The 25,323-nt window shown below is 39.3% G+C and overlaps 1 protein-coding gene across 1 annotated transcript in view; it reads right to left on the bottom strand.

Annotated features, from left to right (window-relative positions):
- The window catches only part of CCDC6 (coiled-coil domain containing 6), a 119,103-nt gene that overhangs the window by 48,951 nt on the left and 44,829 nt on the right, over positions 1–25,323 (bottom strand). The window contains exon 2 of the mRNA XM_053584907.1: positions 15,577–15,726. Within this exon, the coding sequence (XP_053440882.1) occupies positions 15,577–15,726 (150 nt within the window). The remainder of the gene's footprint in view (positions 1–15,576; positions 15,727–25,323) is intronic.

Below are 25,323 nucleotides of genomic sequence, written 5' to 3'. Positions count from 1 at the left end.
ACCAAGCCTCTTATATAAAAGATTCAAGAATTCTGCACCAAATGACTTTATTCTCACCAAACTTCCTTCTAGTAGGTAGAGACAGGCATTGACAATCACTCACCTGGGAGAAGCACCTCCAACAGCCAGTGTAGGTGCATAGGCAAGTTGGCAGCTGAGCCAGCTCTCCCTGCAGCCTGCAGTGGGTCTGCTGAATTCCAGGCCATGCGAAGTGTGCTGGGCTTATTGTCAAGCCAGCCCTTGCCAATGGAAGTAAGGCTTCTGGCACTAACCCTAGGACCCGGCTTTCACAAGGCAATGTGAAAATAAACCTGAGATACTCTATCTTTGTTTTCATCAGTCAACATTAATACCTCCCTTCATGTACTACCCACAGTCCTGCAACCAGCATCCTTGGTTTACCGACAACTACCAAGGACTAAAGCTACTACATTGGACCAAACCAAAGGCCACCAAGACTTCGCTACCAGATGAGTCATTAGATTATCAAAAACAATTGGCAGGTCATTAAAATATATTAGCTTTAAAAAAAGTTTAAAAATCAGGGCGGCGCCTGTGGCTCAGTCCGTAAGGCGCCAGCCCCATATACCGAGGGTGACGGGTTCAAACCCGGCCCCGGCCAAACTGCAACCAAAAAATAGCCGGGCGTTGTGGCAGGCGCCTGTAGTCCCAGCTCCTCGGGAGGCTGAGGCAAGAGAATCGCTTAAGCCCACGAGTTGGAGGTTGCTGTGAGCTGTGTGAGGCCACGGCACTCTACTGAGGGCCATAAAGTGAGACCCTGTCTCTACAAAAACAAACAAACAAAAAAAAAGTTTAAAAATCTCTTTCAAAAAAGCAATGGTGTCTCAAGGACGAACTTTTCAACTGTTTTACTGAAAAGCCCAAGGAGAAATTCAGACTCCCACCTCAAACTCAGTAATTCACCACTAAGTGCTCTTAGGCCCACACTTGTTTCCACCTCCTCCCCTCCTGTTACTGGTACCATTATTCTAGGTCAACGCCTCACATCTCATCAGTTACCAAGGCACATGAAGTCGGCCTCCACAGCAGCTGTCAAACACACACTCTTCTTTCTGTGCTCATGGTCCCTTTTATTCTTCTTTACGGGGCTACTGCCAATGCCTCCTATTAGATCTCCCCAGGTCCACTGCTGATCATCCCAGCAGACAAGCCCTATTATCAGTGCCCTGCTTTCAAGACCCTTCAGTGGCTCCCTACTACCTACATATTAAGTCTCTGCTTATTGGAGTAACATTCAACTCTTTCCACAATCCAGTCCGTGTGAAGATTCCCATGCTGTCCTTCATGCTATTTTCACACTCAGTCCAAGTCACAGTCCAAGGTCTGCAACCATAAATGCCCTCAGGATTCAGGCATCCAGAAAACAAAGAATGGATGGGCAAAGCAAGGGAGTGACGGTGACTGGGGTTAAGGCAAAGTAATGTCTTTTTCTAGAGACTCTTTCCTAAAAAAAAAAAAAAAAAATATATATATATATATAAAAACAAATGTAAATATATGTATGTGTGTATATATTTGCCCATCACCTTGGCCAAATTCTTGTGTTCTTGTAGGAAGCACTCTGGTCCAGGTGCTTATCCCCTGTTAGCTGTGCCAGACTACTCTCACAGAAAGTGCCACTTGCTCTGCCCCATGCCCCATTCGTGCTGGGCCTCTGCAAACAAGGCCTGAATCCCTCCAACAACTTACTGAAAGTGGGGGGTGGCTCAAAAGACTTCCACAGGGCCTTCCCACAGGCCCGCAGCATAATGTGCACGCCCCCTCCTTTAAGCTGTGACAAGCACACCATTGTACATGTGCAGTTTAATGTCATCTATCTCATGGTATTTTTCGATTAAGTGTCTTAAAGCAGTTAATGCTTTAGGACACTTATGTCTCTAGTACTTTATGTCTATCAATGTTCTTAATCACCTTAACTCAATAATAGACACTATTATCTGTACTTTGCAAAGAATGAAATCACAGCTTAGGCCATCTCATAGGTAAGGGGTAAATCTAGGGTTCAGACTGAGATCTCAGTTTCAAAACCTGGCCCTCACCCCTGAGCGTGCTGCCACCCTATAGAACCTGGGCAAATTCACAATCACCCTTTTAGGACTGCAGGGACCAGGGTTCTACTCCAGAGCACCTAGAAAATGCCTGTGAATGCAAATACTGACCAGATAAATGACAACACCTTCATTTCATGTAGAGCATTTGCCCTAGATTAAGCCTCTGAATGAGCAAAACTGGGTAGGTATAAACAATAACATTAAGAAGCTGATAGAATTAGTAACAATGAAGATGATCATTATGATGTAGAACTTAAATTACATAGGATCAATCTGTTAAAGAGGCTATAGTATACAGAATACCAAGAAGGATTTTAATACAGTTCTCTCAAGCAACCACTATCCAAATCTAGAAATTTAACATCACCAGCTCCCCAAGAGCCCACGTCTCTCTTCCTGATCACAGCCACCTCATCCCTAAAAGTAATCAATATCTGGATTCTTATGATATTCTCTTCCTTGCATCCTTTTTCTTAAAAAAAGAAAAAACTTTTAAACCACCTACGTATTTCTAAACATTACTTTTGCTTGGTTTTGTATTCTTTCTTCTCTAGCTTCAGCTAAATCAACTTAGGATTCACTCACAAGTTACTGAGTCTAATTATGGTATTTTTATGGCCTTATATTAACTGGATGAGTACACAATTTATCTTCTCTACTAATGGCAGGCATTTGAGTTATTTCTAGTTTTTGATTATTATGATCAATGGCACAAAGAACATTCTTCTATACATTTGGTGCACATGTACGCATAATACGTGGAACTGCTCAGTCGTGGAGAATGAGTATTTCCAACTTAATTAGGTAATGCCAAATTGTTTTCATATGAGTTGTAATGATTTTCATTCTCTACCAGCATTGCATGTGAATTCATTAGTATCTTTGTATATTATAGTTTAATTCATCCTTCCTAAACTACTAAGAAAGTTGAGTACTTTTTCACTGTTCAGTAGTCGTTTGGTCGTCCACTTCTGTGAAAAGTCTAGGTCTTTCACTATCTTTCCTTTGGTTGCCTGTTTTTCTTATTGATTTGTAGTTCTGTGCCATTACCTATGTTGCAAATCTCTTCTTGAATTCTGTGACTTATCCTTGCATTCTCTTTACATAATTTCCTCTGATATAGGTCTTTGGCCTTTTCACTGAAAACACCCTCTGATTGACAGCATTAGTTCCCATGGCAATAAATAATTTCTAACAACACTCCCAAATTTATATCTTTAGCTCAGACATGTCTGTTGAGAGTTAGAGTTTCCATTCAGCTGCCGATCTGTTCTACACCTACACTTCCAACCTACCTACTCTGCCAGCTGTCTTTCCCATCTTAAATGATGGTGACTCTATTCTTCTAGTCATTGAGGCCCAAACCTCTAAGTTTTCGTTGATCATCTCTTTCTTCCATACCTAATTTTAATCCATCCATAAATCCTATAGTCTATTTCTTCAAAATGCGCTCAGAATCCAACAGCCACCATCTTCATTACTACCGTCCTGGAACAATGCACTCCCATCTCTTGGCACAGATTACAGAATATCCTTCTAACAGGTTTCGTTGCTTCCCACCTTTACCCCCACTCCACAATCTCTTCGTGAATACAGTGACTAGGGCCATCATTTTAAGAGTCATATAAGATGATTTTACTATTCTGTTTAAAACCTTGTGGTGACTCCCACGGCAGAGTGAAAACTTAAATCCTGGCATTAAGTCCAAGGCATCAAGCTCTAGACCCATTACCTCTCCAATTTCATTGTATTCCTCTCTCCCCATGACTCCAATTCAACCACACTGGCCTCTGCATCTTCTCCAATGTGGTGGGTACAATCTTACCTCAAGGCCTTTGCACTTTCTTGTTCTCCCTGGCTACAATACTCTTCCATCAGAAATCACATGACTAGTTTCTTCTTTACGACTTTGCTGGGATATTACCTCAATGACAACTTATTTAAAATTTCAACTGCCCTGGGTATCTTTTTCTGTGTTCTATAATTTTCTGTGGCACTTTATCCCTTCTTAGTATTTGGTGCAATCTTTTATTTTCACATTTAACTGTGGCTAGCACATAGAAATAAAATTTTTTTCATGGGAAAAAACTGAATTTTAATCACTGACCAGTAGCTTAAGATTTTCCACTTAAACGATCATAAATAAGTTGCAATCTTAGTTCCTCCTTGCAATCCTTATATCTTATCTTTTTCTTGTCTTTCTGCACTGGCCGGGATCCACAACAAAAACAAATATAGGCGAATGTAGTAGGCACTCTAGTCTTGTTCTTAATTTTAAAGGGAAAGTCATTAACTTGCTGTAATTAAACACAATGTTTGGGTAGGCTTTTTGAAAACTTTTTTGGGAAAAAAAATCAAATGTTTAAGTTCTATTTTTCATTTCACTAAGATTTTACTATGAATCTTTTCTCTTCATCTTCTTTATCTTTGAAATGATCATGTTTTCTATCCTGTGAATGTGACAGATTTCACTTACTGGTTTTACACTGTTAAACCAACCTTGTATTCCTTGTATAAACCCAACGAGGTCATGGTGATTTACCCTTGTAGTATGTTATTGGCTTTATTTTACCCATATTTCATTTAGAAATTTTGTTCATGGTTGAGATTGCACTATAATTTGACTTTCTTAAACTGTACTTGTTAATTTTGAGCCTTAAGATTAGCTAGCCTTAAAATATATTAGAGAGCCTTTTTTCCCTTTATAGTTTATAGATGAGGAATTATTTCAACTTTGAATGCGCAGCTTTCAGTGAAGCTATTTAGAACTGAAATTCTTTTCTGTAAAAGACTACTGACTGCTAATTTAATTTCTTTAATGGTTAAAAGATTCATGTTTTATATTTCTTCCTCACTCGGCTACAAAAAGTTGTTTTTCTAAGAATTTGTCCATATCTTTTCAATTTAAAATGTATTGCTATATAGTATGCATATGTTTTTCATTTACCATTTTAAGGTCTGCAAGAAAGTAATGTGTTTCTAGTTCCCTGCCAAAAATTTCAGCCTGACTTTATTTCTGAGTGTAGTAAGCATGTTGCTTTGTTGTCTATGCCTGATGATTCCGATACGTGAAGTATCTGTGAAATCCATTTCTGTTCTGTTATTTCTGTTCATTTACATTCGTGGAATGGTATATTTGAAAGTTTATTTGTAGGAGAAACTTGTAGCCTACAATACTATCTTTTTCCAGAAAATTCCTTCAATCAGGCATCATAAGTCTGGGTCTACTTTAATCCAAAATTCAAAGCATTATGTCTGATTCACCCAATTGACACAAAACCAGTTTGCTCTTAACGTAAAGATATACTTCTTCATGATTCCAGCTTAAAGTAGTGGGTGACTGATCACTGTCCCCAACTTTGGCCAGCCCCAATGACTGACTTCCACAGGCCCAGACCCACACAACTATCAAAAGCATAATTCAGTATCTCAGGTATTTCTGAATGAATTGCAAATACATAAATGAATAAAAGCAGCCCTGGGTGCTTGATTCCCATCCTCTTCCAACTCTGCCCAATATTTCTTCACCATCATATTAGTTCTTTGATGCTTTTAATAAAAATTTGAAAGCACTTTTGCTTACCCTCAGTGCTGTTTGTCTGAATTATCTTAACTGCCATTTTCTAGATGAAAAGCCCACATAACTTTCATAAGGGGAAAAAATAGTTCGGTCCTTCCAGAAATTAATTATTTTTTACTTTGGTACCGTGTCAGTACTGAATCAGGCCCTCACTTCTCAGCAGACGGCTTCAAGATAACATCAGGCTCCCAATCTACTCAGAGTACCTAAAAAGTTAAGTTTGAGTGTCCTGACTTTCCAATAGCACAAGGCCACTAAAAGCATTGACACCTGGAAGGCCAAAGGGGGAAGATCACTGGAGCTTAGGAGTTCCAGACTTGCCTAACCAAGAACAAGACACCCCCACCCCACCACCACCACCTATCTCTACCAGGGAAGGGAGAGAAAAACTAAAAAGAAAAATTAGCCAAGCTTGGGGGTCACATGCCTATAGGGCCAGCTACTTGGGAGGCTGACGCAGTAGAATCCCTGAGCCCAGGAGTTTGAGGTTGCTGTGAGTTATGATGATGCCACTGTACTCTAGCTGGACAAGAGTGAGACTCTAGGGCAGCACCTGTGGTTCAAAGGAGTAGGGCGCTGGCCCGATACGCTGGAGGTGGCAGGTTCAAACCCAGCCCCAGCCAAAAACTGCAAAAAAGAGTGAGACTCTGTCTCTAAAAAAATAAAAAGAATAAAAGCATTAAGACCTTTTAATAAATCTGGTTAGAAAGAAGATTCTTAAAAGATGCTACATGAAGAGGATTTTTAAAAGTTCTTTAGGCTCTGGAGACAGCCCATTACATTGAAAATCCACCTTGTAAAAACCAGCAGTTTCTTCTGAGGAGTACAGCACTTAGCCCAAAGAATTCATTCCAAACTGAGATGATATTGAAAATTAAAATAAAAGCCTCATCTATCTTCCTTGCTTCTTGCCTAGTTTATGAATAAGAGAAACAGAAAGGTAAAGACATTTAGCAGCAGGATATATAACTCTACGTTTTAAGGTAATTATTGACTATGCTGACTGCAAATCGTTTGAAAATCAATTGTAAGACACTGTAAGATTTATAACTACAAAGTTTTAAAATTATTTAAAAAGTGTTTCTAGTGATGGCTAAAGTCTACCTACAGTGGGCCATAGCACCCTTCAACGGACAAGATTCATCCTTCCGACTAGCAATATCAATGCTTCCCACATAACTTTGGTAAAAAAGCTATTTTTCACCCTAGCTTTGCCTAATTATTTTATCTTTACTTTTCTTCTAACTTTACTTTCCTCTCTACCTACTTTTTCCTCATCAGAGAGGAAAACAGTTCTTATATATCAGAGACATCACCATGGACTCTTCAAAGCCTTTAACCTTAGCATACAGAGAAATGTGTGCCAGCACATCTGATCTAGCCATGGTGGTTTTTTGTTTTTTTTTTTGCGCAGTTTTTGGCTGGGGCTGGGTTTGAACCTGCCACCTCTGGCATATGGGGCCGGTGCCCTAGTCTGTTGGCACTGCCCCAATCTAGCCATGTTAGCACATGTGCACATGCACACACTTTAAAAGAAACCCAGCAATTTCAAGGCTGAAAAACTACTTCTAATTTACTGTATTTCCTAATTGGAACAAATTATGTTGCAGCGAGAGACTTTCGTCATGCTACTAACAGGAGAATTCTGGCTTATACTTTGGCCACTGGTGACTGCAGCTTTTAAAATTCTGTGAAAACAACCCAGCAGCTCTTTGCTAATGTACTGTGAAGACAAATATGTAAACCCCTCACTCCATAAAAAAGGAATGAAGATCCAACAAAGCTGAGGTTCAGATAGTTTGAAAACGGAAAAAACTGTGTTCCCACTATTTCAAAAGCTATTACATGACAGTAAATTTCTCTGATCATTTAATAGCCCTGAAAAACTACAAGCCAAGAGGGCCACAGATCTAACCGTTTTAATGAAGAACATATTTCAGAGTCTCTTTGTCCTGTACCATTAGGGGAACCCAATTTTCATCTGAATGATGCAACTGCAGTCTCAGCCCAGGTGTCCTTGAATTAACAGTGTTCCATACATTATTTAATATCTCCTTGACATGTAATTTTGCTGCCTGCACAAACAAAATAATTGTCATTTTAGCAGGTTGGGAAACTGGGGGTTGGGGAGCCATGAAGTCTTTGATCCTGGTGTACATGCCTGAAAACAAGGGAACTATGAGTCTATGCTCAACTTCTGATCCTTGCAGACCTATCATGATACTCAGACACACACCCTTTGGGGATAGGGAAACATAGCTCTGGACAAAAAAACACACACACACACAAATCCATTAAGAAAGTATTGGGTGGAAAAGCAATATATAATTTCAACGCACTCCCTATTAAAGCTCCACTGTCATATTTTAAAGATCTTGAAAAAAAACAATACTTCGTTTTATATGGAATCAGAAAAAACCTCGAATAGCCAAGACATTACTCAGAAATAAAAACAAAACAGGAGGAATCACACTACCAGACCTCAGACTTTACTACAAATCGATAGTGATCAAAACAGCATGGTATTGGCACAAAAACAGAGAAGTAGAAATCTGGAACAGAATAGAGAACCAAGAGATGAATCCAGCTACTTACCGCTATTTGATTTTTGACAAGCCAATTAAAAACATTCAGTGGGGAAAAGATTCCCTATTTAACAAATGGTGCTGGGTGAACTGGCTGGCAACCTGCAGAAGACTGAAATTGGACCCACACCTTTCACCATTAACTAAGATAGACTCTCATTGGATTAAAGATTTAAACTTAAGACATGAAACTATAAAAATACTAGAGGAGAATGCAGGGAAAACCCTTGAAGAAATTGGTCTGGGTGAGTATTTCATGAGGAGAACCCCCCGGGCAATTGAAGCAGCTTCAAAAATACACTACTGGGACTTGATCAAACTAAAAAGCTTCTGCACAGCTAAGAACACTGTAAGTAAAGCAAACAAACGGCCCTCAGAATGGGAGAAGATATGCAGGGTATATCTCTGACAAAGGTTTAATAACCAGAATCCACAGAGAACTCAAACGCATCAGCAAGAAAAAAACAAGGGATCCCATCGCAGGCTGGGCAAGGGATTTGAAGAGAAACTTCTCTGAAGAAGACAGGCGCACGGCCTTCAGACATATGAAAAAATGCTCATCATCTTTAATCATCAGAGAAATGCAAATCAAAACTACTTTGAGATATCATCTAACTCCAGTGAGATTAGCCTATATCACAAAATCTCAAGACCAGAGATGTTGGCGTGAATGTGGAGAAAAGGGAACACTTCTGCACTGCTGGTGGGAATGCAAATTAATACATTCCTTTTGGAAAGATATATGGAGAACACTCAGAGATCTAAAAATAGATCTGCCATTCAATCCTGTAATTCCTCTGTTGGGCATATACCCAGAAGACCAAAAATCACAACATAACAAAGATATTTGTACCAGAATGTTTATTGCAGCCCAATTCATAATTACTAAATCATGGAAAAAGCCCAAGTGCCCATCGATCCACGAATGGATTAATAAATTGTGGTATATGTACACCATGGAATACTATGCAGCCTTAAAGAAAGATGGAGACTTTACCTCTTTCATGTTTACATGGATGGAGCTGGAACATATTCTTCTTAGTAAAGTATCTCAAGAATGGAAGAAAAAGTACCCAACGTACTCAGCCCTACTATGAAACTAATTTGAGGCTCTCACATGAAAGCTATAACCCAGTTACAACCTAACAATAGGGGGAAGTGGGAAAGGGAGGGGAGCGGGGGGGTGGCGGGTAGAGGGAGGGGGATCAGTGGGATCACACCTGTGGTGCATCTTACAGGGGTATTTGCGAAACTTGGTAAATGTAGAATGTAAATGTTTTGGCACAGTAACTGAGACAACGCCGGAAAGGCTATGTTAACCATTGTGATAAAAATGTGTCAAATGGTCTATGAAGCGAGTGTATGATGCCCCATGATCATATCAATGTATACAGTTATGATTCAATAAAAAAAAATAAAATAAAATAAAATAAAGTATTGGGTGGAGAAACTACTTCCTCAGAATTAAAAGGAGAGAGGAAAGGCGAATGAAGTGGGAAGCCTTTGGTCTAGGTGAGTGAGCAGTCAGGGACTTTCTGAATGCTTCCTGCCAGCTGTATTCCTGAGGGAAGAACAGTTCTGTTGCATGATATCCTTCTGAACCGCTCTGCTAGAAGTCATTAGGCAGTGGTAGCTGCAGCAGTAATCTTTGCCCACAACTTCCTTCCTGTCCTTTATCTATCATCGTTCCATAGATGATAGAAACACTTCAACTATTTAGTGCTGAAGGCATTCTAACTCCAGGGACCAACTTGATCATAATAAAAACAAGCCATGCCATTTAACAAGAGATCCAGAAAACTTTACTACTTCAGTATTTGCAATCATCCAGAGTATCTCCACCTATCAGAATATGGGTATAATAATTTTTATTATAGGTAGAATGGTACTTTTTTTCCCTGAGAATCAGATCCAATTTCAAATGTGAACCAAAGCATAAACCTACATTGTTTTAGGGTCTGCGATTTAAAAGTTGGATTAGATTTAAAAGATTAAGACATACATTATACTCATTATTCTTCTATCCCAGTCTTGCTCTAAGAGTGGAAAACAAGTATTCATTAACTTTGGGCAGTGGTATTTGTTAAAAGCGTGGGCAACAATAATACAAAACAAGTTAACGGGGCTCCCCAAATAGCATGATGTGAATCTGGTACAAGAAGTTTGCATAACAACCAGTGGGGAAATTCTCAATTGCTAAATCATTACCAATCTCAGCAATGACAAGTCTTCCAGTTGGCATTGGTGATTGATTGATTGGTGGTGAACAGTTAGCCAGTGGAATGAGAAGTCAAAAAAAGTTTTATGATAAAAGGCCCGTAAAGTGAATCACATACAGACTGACTAGGTAGTTAACTAATCTAAGCCAATCATAAGAGCATTCTGATTATACTAGTTCTTTGAGACAGGGTCTCATTCTGTTGCCCAGTGATGTCAGCCTAGCTCACAGCAACCTCAAACTCGTGGGCTCAAGCAATCTTGTCTCAGCCTCTGGAGTAGCTGAGACTATAGGCATTTGCCGCACCACCAGCTAGTTTTTCTGTTTTTAGTAGAGACGGGGGTCTCACTCTTGCGTAGGTTGGTCTTGAACCCCGGAACTCAAGGGATCCTTCCCCCTCAGCCTTCCAGAGTGCTAGGATTACTGGCTGGTGAGCCATCTCACCAGGTCCTGATTATACCAGTTCTTGATGTGGACAGCCCAGAATCCTCTGTCACTTGCAAATGAGCCTGACTCTGCAAAGGGCTTCAGCTTACTGCTGTCTAAGACAGAGATGCACCTAAGATAGCAGGTCTCTGAGCTCTCAAAGTCAAAGACGCAGGAGGACTAAACAGATAGCAGAATTTATAAATTCCCTTTATAAAAACTAAGATACTTACTAGCTACAAAAGTAATGAATGCTGGTTTTACAAAAGTAGAAGGAAAGAGGCACAAAGAAAATTAACAAACTGTCAACTCTGCACTCAAGCATAATTACTGTTAATATTTTGAAAAAGAGGCTCAGTGCTTGTAGCACAGTGGTTACAGCGCCAGCCACACATACTGAGGGTGGCAGGTTCAAACCCTGCCCCAACTAAAACTGCAACCAAAAAACAGCCAGGCATTGGCCAGTGCCTGTAGTCCCAGTGACTTGGGAGGCTGAGGCAAGAGAATTGCTTAAGCCCAATAGTTGGAGGTTGCTGTGAGCTGTGACAGTACAGCACTCTACAGAGGGCAACATAGTGAGACTCTGCCTAAAAAAAAAAAAATTGAAAAGAACCTTTATACTTTTTCCCCTAATGTATACATTATACAGCACAGTCCTCAAATGATGTGATATCATTCTTTTTTTTTTTTGTAGAGACAGAGTTTCACTGTACCGCCCTCGGGTGGTAGAGTGCCATGGCGTCACATGGCTCACAGCAACCTCTAACTCTTGGGCTTACGCGATTCTCTTGCCTCAGCCTCCCGAGCAGCTGGGACTACAGGCGCCTGCCACAACGCCCGGCTAGATGTGGTATCATTCAAATGTTGATGAGAGCAAAAATCTGACTCCCAGAAGGGGTATGTATGTGGAGTTTGCATGTTCTCCTCATGTCTGTGGGGGTTTTCCTGTGTCTCCAGGTTCCTTCCACATCCCAAAGATAGGTCTGTGTGAGTGTGTGTGAGCATGCCCTGTGAAAGGATGGCGCCCTGTCCAGGACTGGTTCTCATCTTCCTAAGCTGCCACAACAGCCTCAGGCTCCCCTTAACCCTAAACTAGAATAAGTGGATAAATAATTATCTTATTTTAAATTAACCTTTCCTAAATACACATATAGCTCACATATATTTCAATGTTTAATTTTAGATGTGTTTTGGATATTTAGAAGTCTGATGATTTTTTGTGACCAGGGACATATCATAGGAACTTAACTCTTGTTTGTGTCAATTTAGCTTATGAAAAAATTGGTTTCTTTATAGGATGCTTTACTTAAAGTCATAGTCTCCAAGAACGTATTGGTAACACTAAGGATGGGCTTGCTGTATATCAAATTCTGTTGAAGTGTTTGCTCATAAAACATTTGTTACCGATTTTACTTATAAATAATTATTAATCTATTTTTCAAGGCATACCAGAGTACAATTCAGCTCTCATACAGGTTCACAGTGAATTAAATACCCGAGGATTCTTTTTTAGGACAATTTCTTGCCAATCAGACAGTCTTAGTCTGGGTTCAGAAAGATGTAGATTTTTCAGAGAAAAGTTTTCGCTTAATTATATCTTAATGAAGACGTAATTTTGTATCTATTGAACATAAAGGCAAGGGAGAAAAGTACATGGTCTCTTTTGTATGTGTTTTTGTTTTGGAAAGATGAACAAGTCTGGTGGTGTTCAAGGTGGGAGATAGCTTACTCTCCAAAGGCAAAGGGATTTCCTCTCATGAACGTGTAAGTGAGCTTGATTCAGTTTGTAAAGGTATTAGATACCCATTTGGCCAAAGCAGATATAAAGGAATGAGTCTCCTCCATAGCAATATTCTCATTTTCTTCGGATCAAAGATTCTCTTTGAAATGCACATAAAAGCATTGTCCAGTCACCAGAGATAACAGCCAAAGCACAGGGACAAACCCAAAGCTGTTCTGCAAAGAGCCTTTTGATGGCCTTTAGGTGAAATATGCTAAATACTTTAATGCTGAAAAGACAGTTCACCCATTTGTCTGCCCGTAACACAGGCAGTACAGTTTCTCTTACCAGGCTTTTCCTAACAAGGTCCTATCTCAGATGGCAAACATCCTAGAAAGCTGTATTAAAGCAATTACACAGTTGGAAAAATCTATTGGTATCAATTACTCTAAAAATCTTCCAGATGGAGAAGAGTACTTCCATGCTGGGGGTGGGGCGTGGGAACACGCTACAAAGAGTTGGTGAAGCCACTAAGAAAATACATGCTGAGAGCCTGGGGGATGAGTTTCAGAAGCAAAAGAGCCCTTCTTCCCTGCAGCTCTGTGATGCCTCCAACTAACTGGTCAACAAAACACAAGTTCCTGGGTACTTATCACAAAATGGGCACGGTGTGACACCTGCCGTCAGACACCCTACCATGCCACAGCGTGGACAGAGCCTGAGAACTTGCTGGAGATCCCAACCTTAATCTGACTGCTACCCATTTCCTTTCAGAAGCCTACGGACCAGGAGAAGGGTATGGGACACATAATGGGTACAGAGTTTTCGTTTAAAAAATTTGTGAAGACGGTTGGTGGTAACGGTTGCACAACAAGGTGAATGTTCCTAATGCTGCTGAATTGTATGCCCCAATGGTTATAACGGTAAATTTTATATTTTGTATATTTTACCACAAGATTTTTTAAAGAAACTAAAAAGCAAACTGGGTTTGACGAGAGCTTGTCTCAGGGACATGCTAACTAACCGTTTGTGCCAATTCCACAAATTCAATCACCAACAAGCTACAAACCCACGCAGAGCTCCCCCAAACAGCGTCTTCTCAGACTCACACCTTCATACTCTGTCCTTTGCTTTGTGTCAGGGCACACATCAGACAAGGCACAGACATCATACAGGGTGGATGTAAAGTATGCAATTTAAAATAGTCTAGTGTGGAACACTGCACACAAACTTTATGTCCACCTCGCATATAACTTTTGGCAAAAAACAGTTGGTGTTGTTCAGTTTATATACTATTCAATCTCCTTGGAAAGATCTACTCCCCTTGAAAAGAATTTAATATATGATTTTTTTCTCCTGACCAAATGCAATGTTTTGGAGATGTTTTTTTTCTCCTGACCACAGCAAAAACAATCACTACATTCCCCCAAATTAAAGCATTTATAGGATACTCATAGCTTAAATTTTGAGTTCAAGCCTTCTTATACCAAGCTATAAACTTCCTGTACTGTTGCACATGGTTCTCAGTTTTCATTCTTTTTCTGTACTATAAGGGATAATGCCCTTGGAAAGTAAGTGGGTTAAGATAAAGAGACCAATTATAAACTATACAACCACTTACTGTGGAAATGAATCTTTATAGATAAAAAGAATGTGTTTTGGCTAGGGTTTTGTTTGTTTGGTTTTTTTTTTTTTTTTTTTGGCCCGGGCTGGGTTTGAACCCACCACCTCTGGCATATTGGGCCGGTGCCCTACCCCTTTGAGCCACAGGCACTGCTAGGTTTTGACTATTTCATAATTTACTTTAGTCAAACATACCAAATACATATAGTAATAATTTCTATATATATGTATTCTTGCATTGTTAAAAATTAGGGTATCTGATTATACATTAAACTCAAGGGAAAAAATCCACAATTGCATCCCTGTGGTTCTAGAAGCACCACATAGAATAAGTCACTTCATGTTGTCAAGGTGAAGAACAGTCAAAAAATCAAACTAACCTTCTTCCTTTTTCCTCTAAATGAGAAAGAAATGAATAAACAATAAGTTTCGGCACCAAAATTTTGCCATCAATCTGCTAGACAGTAATGCCTGGGTGCCTCTATCCTTCATATTTCAACAACTAACATACAAATCAAATTTTGTGAAAGACTAATGGTATCTTTATTCAGTAATTAGGTAGAAAAATGAGACTAACTCTCTCTTGTTAGTTTTATACCTGCTCACAATTTTAAATAAGCTATGTTAAATAATAAAACTCCATATCTCACTTATACATAAATTCATATCAAATAACCCATAGCTATTTCCCCTAAACAAATTACTTTTTAACTTTACTAGTAAGCTTTGAAGAGAAAAAAGGAAAGGGAAAAAGAATGAGCCTCTGACCTAGAGAACCCAAAATTCCCTGTAAGTTTTGTATAGTGTCTTCTATATAACATTAGTTATTAATGTCAAGTCTTAACTGCAGCCTGCTATCTGCTAAGTAACATATTACTCAACCATTTGAACATGCTTGGTTGTGTATAATTTTAACTATCATGAATATTTCCTGAAGATATTTTACTTTATATCTTAATATTTTAGCGCAAAAGACCCACTTACAACTGCCAAAAAGTTCATGTAGTCCTTACAGATTCAACATAAAAGGAGAGAAAAAAATCTCACATTTGGTGTTAATCCCCACACCACCAATATGTTACCTATAACATCTCCTATGCTAAGGTCTCGTGTTCGTCAGCAATTTTCTGAACTGCCCAGGATACAAAACAGCTTACCTTGCCTAATGAGCTAGGGAACCACAACCTTGGGTCTCACATGGCTGTCATCCTTACCTGACATTTTTAATCTCCAAGAACTTTAGCTACAATCTCATCTGCAAATGTTTCAAACAGAGTGCTCTATCAAAGTCTGTGGGGTTTTTTTCCTATAGAGGGAAACGGGCAGGGAAGAAAACAGCAAAGATAACTTACCTGCATCAACTTTCTGGAGAGCTCATTAGTGAGGAACTCCTCTTCCTTCTCATAATTTACAGCAAGGGTTTCTTTTTCCTTCTGCAAAGCCTGGATTTTCTTGAATAAAGTGTTACTGATGAATTCTTCTTCCTGCTCAGCCCTGGCTTGCTGTTTAAAAAAAAAAAAAAACATGAAAAGAGAACAAAACAAAAACACATGGTGAGGAATCAGGAAGTTTACTAATAGAAATATAGTTCTTATTTCCAGAGAGGGTGCCCATTTGAATTAGAGCTCTATTTTTAACTGTGAACCTAACACACACCCCCAAAGCACAAAACAGAGGAATTCAGTAGTGGCCATAAAAGTTACTATCATCATCATTATTATTATTACCCTTAAAGGGCCTCCCTCTACCATGTATTATTCTTAAAGTGACATTTTAAAGAAATTAATAAACATCCTATTGTAGTTTTTACAAAGCAGTCCCAAATCAATAATCAGAATACAACAGAAAGGTCCTTCTCATGTAGCAGACAGGTCTGCTCCTGGGTGTATGTACACTGATTCATGATTATTCTCTGTGTGTCACTACTTTTTAAAAGATTTGTAATTAAAATATCTAGGCAATTTTTTTTTTCTAACTGAAGCAGAGTTCAACTCACTTAACGGTAAAAATCATGTCACCTTCCAGATGTTACAGAATGGGTTTGGGTTTAGATACGCCATTTATAAAGCAATACAGATACACACAGACACATTTACATGTTGACTGAATAGCTGGATAGTTACTACAAGGAAATACACTAAACGGCTAAAAAGTAGTTATTGTAAGGTAGTGGGAATCTAGGGGATGAAGGGTAAGGATAGATGAGAAGAGTTTCATTTTTATTTCCCTTATGAGAATTTTTTGGAGGTGAAGCAGAAATAGGCATTATTGGATTTAAAAACAGAAGGTCAGACACAACTGAACAGAGATGAAAATAGTCTTCTGTAAATAACCACCCTCCCCCAAATGTTTTAATAGCCCAAACAGAAAAACCTAACCATCCTTGAGGGAAATTAATCTTTTCAGAAAGAGTGTCCTTGTATTAAAAGCACTTTTTAAACCGCAACATTTTGATGCACTTATCCCAAATAATGCATTCCTATTTTATCTGCCAAGTGGAGGGAGAGAGAGCCTTATGAATTGCAAGCCTCCAGCACCTGTCCTTTATAATATCACAAGAGAGCCAGAAGGCAGAACATAAAAGGGCACCTGCATTAAGCAATTATCACCTTTTACTGTTATAAAACAAAATCTGACAATCACTTCTCAGTCTGGTGGTTTAGATTTCTGCCTATTCACCAGCTTCCCCACATTCATACCCTGATAATATCCATGGTTTCTGCAGAGTCCACACTCCCTGCTGTCAATGTGGCCTTACAGGAAATACTCCAGTTTCTAGAACTCCTTGCCCAGCAATTCTACAAAAGAGCCACTCATAGTATTTAACACTGAAAATCAGATCTACACAGAAAGTGCAAACTTTGGGAGAAGGTCCAGCATTCAAGTTCCTTAATAAGCCATCCTGGGACAGTCCGGGAGAGTTGAGCAACAAAGAACACATCTCTCGGCCAATAAATTCATATTACTGGGCAAAAGCACCCAGTGAGCAGTCCCTAGGGTCCCCACAGTTCCTTTACACACCTCATATTTCATTAGCACTCCTATTGAGGAATGTCTTAAATTCTTTCCACTATAGTCACAGAAAACTGCTGAGGATTTGTGCCTCCCCCCCACCTTATCAATCCCCACTTGTCTTCCAAACTCACAAACTTCAAAAGATTGCATCCTAGTGCCATGGGCAGGAATCCAGAGTGTTTAGTTAAGACATGCTTGACACACACATCCAAGCTCGCAATCTGCTCGGGCTACCTGTTTTTCAGGTTTTAACTGACAACGTCCTGTATGATTTGAATTCCGATTATTCTAAAATAATATTCTAAAAGTTACAAAACAGAAAAGTTGAGAGGAACTGCAATGCTTTTGATGGTGATTCTGGACTTTGAAATTAAAAAGAATGTTTGCCATACATTGATTTCCTTATCATGTCAGACTCCACCTCTTGCACCTGATCACACATTTAGTATTTTAGACGACTGGAACACTTAATCGTAGGCAGTAAAGAAGACGTGGACTACCTTCCCTTCACCCCTTCCAGAAGTGACCAGCTGAAAATTACAGGCTAGAGTTTATTCCTATGAGAAGCTGAAAACGAGCCCTATGAGTTTATTTGTGTAGCTAATCAACCCCATTTCACCTTACCATTAAGTTACAGAGACTGCAGATTTCATTCTAACATTAAAAAAAAAAAAAAAAAACAACTTTATGATAAAAGTACATTAGTGGCTCTGGAGAGCAGGAATGGGGAATGACTATTCCTTAGCAATAGTTTCTTTGGGGGGGTGGTAAAAATGTTCTGGAATTAGATGGTGCCAACAGTTTACACAACCTTTGAATACACTAAAAACTAAATTGCACATTTTAAAAGGGCAAATTTTATGGTATATAAATTATGGCCTTAATTATCAGTCTATTCTAAAAATTTGAGACTGTATTTCACAGAGTACCAGATTCCTTTGCAGCTCTCCCCAAGGAAAGTAGTAAAATTTAAAAAGGATTGGGGGATGAGTGTTGAGGACTCGGCCTGTTCCTCAACACTCCAAAGTGTTGTACCTTCCAAAGTAAATGACGTGTCATGGGTCTTGGAAGGCTGAGGCTTTGGCAAACAAAACTATTCACCATTTTAGAATAGTCACTTATATGGAGGCAAAGCCCATTCATAGAAAATGCCACTCTCAGCCTGCTGAATGGCCGTGAGAAACTGTTCTGCTGAAGCCTGTGAAAGTCCATCTAGCTTAATAAAGGGTTGCCCTGGCCTAACACAGCTTTTATCAAAGGGCCTCCTCAAGCTAAGGATTTTTGCCACTCTTTAGTTCTAATTGGGGGACTGTCATTCTGCCACTCACAGCGCCTGAACACACAGTGAAAAACGTCAAGACAAGATTCCAGGCCCCCAGCGTATACCCAGCTCCCTTCCCCCCCCCCATTGGTACAGATCATCTTCAGAACCAACACATAAATGAGGACAAAGACAAGTTGCTGCATCTAATACAGCTTCAAGAAAATGTCTTTTCAATATCAGATACAGCATACTGACAATATGAGCAAACTTGATTGTTAGAGAATGAACTATGCATCACAGAAAAGCACCAGGCATCCATCTGATTTCTCTCTGCAGGTTTCTGTGTGCAGTGTCCTCTCAATGTTAGTCTTGGTCCTTGTTGTTTTCTTCCCCTAACCCCAACATAGGCCTTTTTATTCTTGCCATAAACCAAATTACCTTTCCAATTTATTCCCCCAAAAGCAGCCAAAAAGAAAACAGGCAAACAGGGGCCTAAAGCAAGTCCCAGGCACCATTCGCAAGGCAAGAAGAGACAGCCAGACAACAGGTGGACAGAGAGGAGAAAAAAAAGGTGACCTTATGAAATTTCATCAGATTTTATCACTCTATTTCCCTCTTTATCTGAAATGCTTGAAAATTGCAGCACACCTAAACATATCTAAATTCAAAATTAAAGTTGTTTTTCAAAAGCGAAATAAAAAAAATAAGGTTCACCTGCAATTCCGTATGTTCTCAAATGAAAATGTGACCAAAAAAATTAGAAACTCATTGAAGGAAGAAACCTTTTCTTACAAGTGTTGTCTATGTTTATAGAGTTGAAGATTGGGGAAAATCCGGAGGAAATCGAAGAATCTGACTATATTTTCATGTTCAAGATGGCTCCAGTTGCTATGTTTAGAAACAGCAAACTTGGTATGATCACAATACTGATTAGTGTCTACTATTTAACACACTGCCCCTCACCCAGCAATAATCACTCAATTGTCTAACACTAGACCACAAAGCATCATTTCATCATTCGTTCCCCATCCTACCAAAAATCCCACATAAAGGGAAATAAAAATAAAACCTACCAAGTCTTCTGGAAAAAAAACACATACACAAAAAATTCTTAGAAAGTATTTTCTCCTGAGTCACTCCACATTTAGGCAACTGCCCTCTTTATTTAGCATAACTTCTTGTAGAAAAGAAAAACACAGTTTGTTCTGACCCACTGCTACCATGACCTGAGCACAAATTTGATAGGAGATTCCAATGTGATTGTTTAGTGTTTCTGTTTTTTTCATCAGTGGTATTTTGGAGATCAAGGGTTAGTACAGAAAAGAATTCGAAACCTTCCACATCAGTACTCAAATTGCCGGTGAGAAACTCCAAGTGCCTAAACCAAAACCATGCAGGATGATGCAACCCATGATCTGCTAAGTGTAAGAAAAAGAACAGCTTTCCAAAGCAAGAAATCAGAGGCAGCCATGGGATGTGACCAAAAGAAAGTCCAAGGGACTGTAAAGTAACACGTTTACACTAGTTTTTTAAGAAATTACTTTTTAAATTGGCTGAAGACTTACCTTTGTAAGACAGACACATAAAACTTAAGATGTTGAAGAAATGCTTAAGAATCTAGGCAGGCTGTATTTATTATTTTAACTATTTAAATATAGGCATCTATTTAAATGCTGTTATTCTAATTATTTAAATTTACTCTGCTGCTGTCTAGTCACTTAGGACACAATGACCTTAACTTTTAGGTCAACAAGAACACCCAACACACACCCAGGCAACTGCATCAAACTTTGTTCTTTTTTAAACTGTCACTTACTGCACACCCTGCTATACACAGCAATTATTCTAGGAGACAGAGTTTAGCAGAATCTCTGCTGGCTGATGGGTAGTGACTCACAGGATTAGCTTAAATGTTGTCATACGAATGGGCTTATCAACACAAACCACTGTCCTGTAGAAATCTGTTTAACATGTAAGCACTAGTCTGAGGGGGAGGACACAGAAGGCAAGCCCCGTTTTTACCCTCATTTCTTCTACTACAAGAACCAAGGACAGGATTTCAGTTATATGTTACACGCCTGAGAATTTCAATTCTCCACTCATTCTGTGGAAGCTCTAGACCAGTTTGTACTTGCTCCACATACCAGCTTACAATAAAAGTAAAGAATAGTTGATAAACTAAAGCATTCATATTATTTATTACATGCCAGCAAGTCACTAACACATGGAGGGATCAGAGCAGAATTATCAGCCCTGGCAACTGTATTTATTCTGCCTCAGATACTAAGCCAAGGCCATTGTTACAGGCCTGCAGAGCAAGAGAGGAAAGAGCACTAAAAGCTGACTTTCAAGGCAAGAGGTCAGTATTTTGAGGTTAAAAACCACCTACTTCCCAAGTTTTATCAACCTATGGCGACTCTCAAACCATCTTTAGTAAAAGTCCAACTGGTTTTCCTCCATGCCCCTCCCCCAGCCCTGCAGTGGACAGACACATGTCCCTCACGTACACACAGCTGGAACACAACTCTGCATACACTCCTCATCATGGCAACTCAACACCATGCCCTGGTCCACAATTGGTTCATGAAGATGAGTCCAATGGTCAGCTGCTTAACTATTGAGCAATGAGAATTACTAGAAAAGTTGCCAAATGTTGATGCTGACTTATAAACTTACCTCCTCAGGGCCCAGGGACAGTTGGAGTATTAGCCCTCAGGCCACAACTTTGGAGGAGGTTCACAGACACCGTCAGACTCTAGAGCCAGACCGCCTGGTTAACAAGGTGGCTGTGCCCACCTCTAAGCTGTCACACCAGGGGAGTCAAATGGCCTTTCTAAGATGCTGCTTTCTCTTCTGTAAGGTGAAAATAATGGCACCTCCCTCTGAGTCAGTTGTGAAGATAAACTGAAATAATTTATATAAAGAGCTTATCATAGTGAGTAATACTCAAAAGATACAAAAAGAAAGGGACCTAGTACCATGGGTCATATCTGTAATCCTAGCACTTTGAGAGGCCAGGGCAGGAGGACTGCTTGAGGCCAGAAGTTCAAGACCAGCCTGAGTGAAAGGTGAGACCCTGTCACTACAAAAAAATTTAAAAGAAAGATGGAGACTTTACCTTTTTCATGTTTACATGGATGGAGTTGGAACATATTCTTCTTAGTAAAGTATCTCAAGAATGGAAAAAAAAGTATCCAATGTACTCAGCCCTACTATGAAGCTAATTTATGGCTTTCACATGAAAGCTATAACCCAGTTATAACTTAAGAATAGAGGGAAGGGGGAGAGGGAGGGGAGGGAGGGGGGAGGATGGGCAGAGGGAGGGTGATTGGTGGGATTACACCTGTGGTGCATCTTACAAGGGTACATGTGAAACTTAGTAAATGTAGAATATAAATGTCTTAACACAGTAACTAAGAAAATGCCAGGAAGGCTATGTTAACCAGTGTGATGAAAATGTGTCAAACTGTTTATAAAACCAGTGTATGGTGTCCCATGATCGCATTAATGTACACAGCTATGATTTAATATTAATAAAAAAATTTTTTTAATCAGCTAGGATTGATAGTCCACGCCTATAGTCCCAGCTATTTGGCAGGCTGAGGCAAAAGGATCACTTGAGTCCAAACGTTTCAGATTACAGTGAGCTATGACCCTACTGCACTCTAGCCTGGGGGACAGAGCAAGACTTAAAGGATAGAGGAGGGAGCATAAACAGAAGGATTAATGGAAAAAACCATGAAGGCATCTGGAATCCCCTTTCATTTAACTAAAAGTCAAATGGACAGGATAATGGTACATCCACAGGAAAAAAGTGGAGCCATTAAGAGAATATGATTTGTACGAAAATATGTCAGCAACAAATAGTTAAGTGAAATACTAAAGTTAAATATATATATAGAAGGTAGAAAGATCCCACGTAGGGCTCTCAAACAAAAATCATACATCAAGGACATAAAACACTATGAATAAGTAAGCAGAAGCAATCTATTAATATTTAGAACCCCATACATATATAATACCCTACCCTTATGATCCGCAACTCTTCAGATAGTCAAATTCTCATAAACTGTAAAACACCTTTATTTAAACCAGTGGTTCTCAACCTTCCTAACACTGCGACCCTTTAATACAGTTCCTCATGTTGTGGTGAAACCCAACCATAAAATTATTTTCATGTACTAGCAATGAAAATAATTTTATGGTTGGGGGGTGGGGGTCACCACAACATGAGGAACTGTATTAAAGGGTCACAGCGTTAGGAAGGTTGAGAACCACTGTTTTAAAACATTAAAAAATAAAATATAGCAAATGAGTAGCAGGGGGCTGACACAAAAGTTCAGGTAGCTTTAAGAAAATAGAACTTCTTGAAACACACGCTTAAGCTCACCTTGAATTTTTCATTTCAAGAGCAAATCTGAGACCACTGAATAGCAAAGCAAGTAACTGAAAGACAAACCCAAGAATTAATCCAAAGAGAGGTGCAAGGGAACAAGATGATGGCAAATGAGAAAGATTATCAAAGGACATAGGGAAGAAAATAAAAGATATAACCTACATGTTAGTAAAGGTGAAGGAGAAAAAAAGAGAAAAAGAGGGGGGAAATACCTTAAGACAATGGCTGAGAATTTCCCAGAACTAATGAAAGACATGAATCTGTAGATACCAGAATATAAAGGAGTGGGGAAATTCCATGACTGCACATGTGTATCAACTATACATTAAGACAAAATCTCAAAAACTAGCCGGGCATTGTGGCGGGCGCCCGTAGTCCCAGCTACTCGGGAGGCTGAGGCAAGAGAATCGCTTAAGTCCAGGAGTTGGAGGTTGCTGTGAGCTGTGTGAGGCCACTGCACTCTACCGAGGGCCATAAAGTGAGACTCTGTCTCTACAAAAAAAAAAAAAAATCTCAAAAACTACCTAAAGGAAAAAGAAGATCCACAAATAAACTAAGATTGGCAACTACTTCTCAACTTCAAAGGGAAAGAATGAGACAACAGCATATAGAATATCAAGAAAAACAATTTTTCAGCAAAGAGGTAAAATATAACATTTCCAATAAAAACCAAAATTGACGAGTTTATCCCCAAGAAACTTAACACTAAAAAGGCTTCTAAAGGATGCCAGAAGAAAGGTCTGCATTGCAAGAAGGAAAGGTGAAATAAAATTATTTTGTAAAAAAATCTAACAAAGATAGTATTTAATTCATGAGGTTAGGACTAATATATTAAAAAGTATCAGAAGTTAAAAGAGAATGACGAAAATGACAGTGTTGTAAGATTCATGTATTACGCATTGTATAATTTCAAGGACATAGTAAATAATAGGAATGGAGAGATTCTAAACCAGTAGACGAAAAATCTCATTTAAAAAGGCTCAGTGCTTGTGGCGGGCGCCTGTAGTCCCAGCTGCTCGGGAGGCTGAGGCAAGAGAATCGCATAAGCCCAAGAGTTAGAGGTTGCTGTGAGCTGTGTGACACCACGGCACTCTACCCGAGGGCAGTACAGTGAGACTCTGTCCCTACAAAAAAAAAAGGCTCAGTGCTTGTCGCTCAAGCGGCCTAGTAGGGCATCAGCCACATACACCTGAGCTGGAGAGTTCGAATCCAACCTGGGCCCGCCAAACAACAATGACAACTACAACCAAAAAATAGCCAGGCATTGTGGCGGGCGCCTATAATCCCAACTACTTGAGAGGCAAAGGCAGGAGAATCGCTTGAGCCCAGGAGTTGGAGGTTGCTGTGATGCCACAGCACTACCCAGGGTGACAGCTTGAGGCTCTGTCTCAAAAATAAATAAATAAATAAATAAAAAGGCATGAAGAGAAAGAAAAGAGATGGGAGAAACGGGAAAAATATCAGTAATTACCATAAACACAAGTAGAGTAACAGCCAGTTTGTTACAATGGGATTGGGGAGGAATACTAAAGTTGAAAGTAAAGGGATAAAAAAAAAAAAGTACACCAAACAAACAGTAGTTCCCTCATTCATTCATCCTCCTAAAATGGGAAAGTTACCATAATATCTGTTTTAATCAGACTCTAAGGCAAAACACATTTCTCAGAGGTTCTAGCCAACACACTGAGAAAATATGAGAAGTATTGGTAAAGACAGGTAAAGAATAACAAACCATCATTACTGACAGCAGTAGTACCATTTGGAAACCATAAAACTGTATGGAAAGTTAAAACAACGAAAATAAAGACAAGGACAATGTCATTTTGTATATACCAGCCACATCTGAAAGTGATACTATTTAATACGGTCATAAGAACTATAAAGTATCTAATAAAATCAAAATATGTCTAAGACCTATATGAAGAAAATAAACACTGAAATATATTCACCATAAATATTCAACACTACTACAGCGATGTCCATTCTTCCCCAGTCATGAATTCAAAGAAATGTAATCAAAATATAATTTTTTTTCCTGAAACAAATTGAGAAAGTTTGTGTTAAAGCATAACCAAAAGGAACAATAACTCTTGAAGAATAATGTATAAGAAAAGAACTTGCTTTTTTGTAGATAAATACTTAGAAAACTATTGCCATTACAATCCTCAGACAATGGTGGTGAGAATACAGAAACGTGGAATCACTTCGGAAAAAATTCTGTCAATGATAAACTCTCAAAGTTAAAGACAGTTACCTTATAGGCTGGGCTCAGTGGCTCACACCTATAATCCTAGCACTCCGGGAAGCTGAGGCAGGTGGACTGCTTCAGCCTGAGCAGGAGTGAGACCCTCATCTCTACTAAAAATAGAAAAACTGGGTGTAGTGGCACACACCTATAGTTCCAGCTACTTGGGAGGCTGAGGC

Source organism: Nycticebus coucang, chromosome 3, assembly GCF_027406575.1.
Source record: "Nycticebus coucang isolate mNycCou1 chromosome 3, mNycCou1.pri, whole genome shotgun sequence".
NCBI lineage: Eukaryota > Metazoa > Chordata > Mammalia > Primates > Lorisidae > Nycticebus > Nycticebus coucang.
This window is presented reverse-complemented; position numbering and strand designations above follow the sequence as displayed.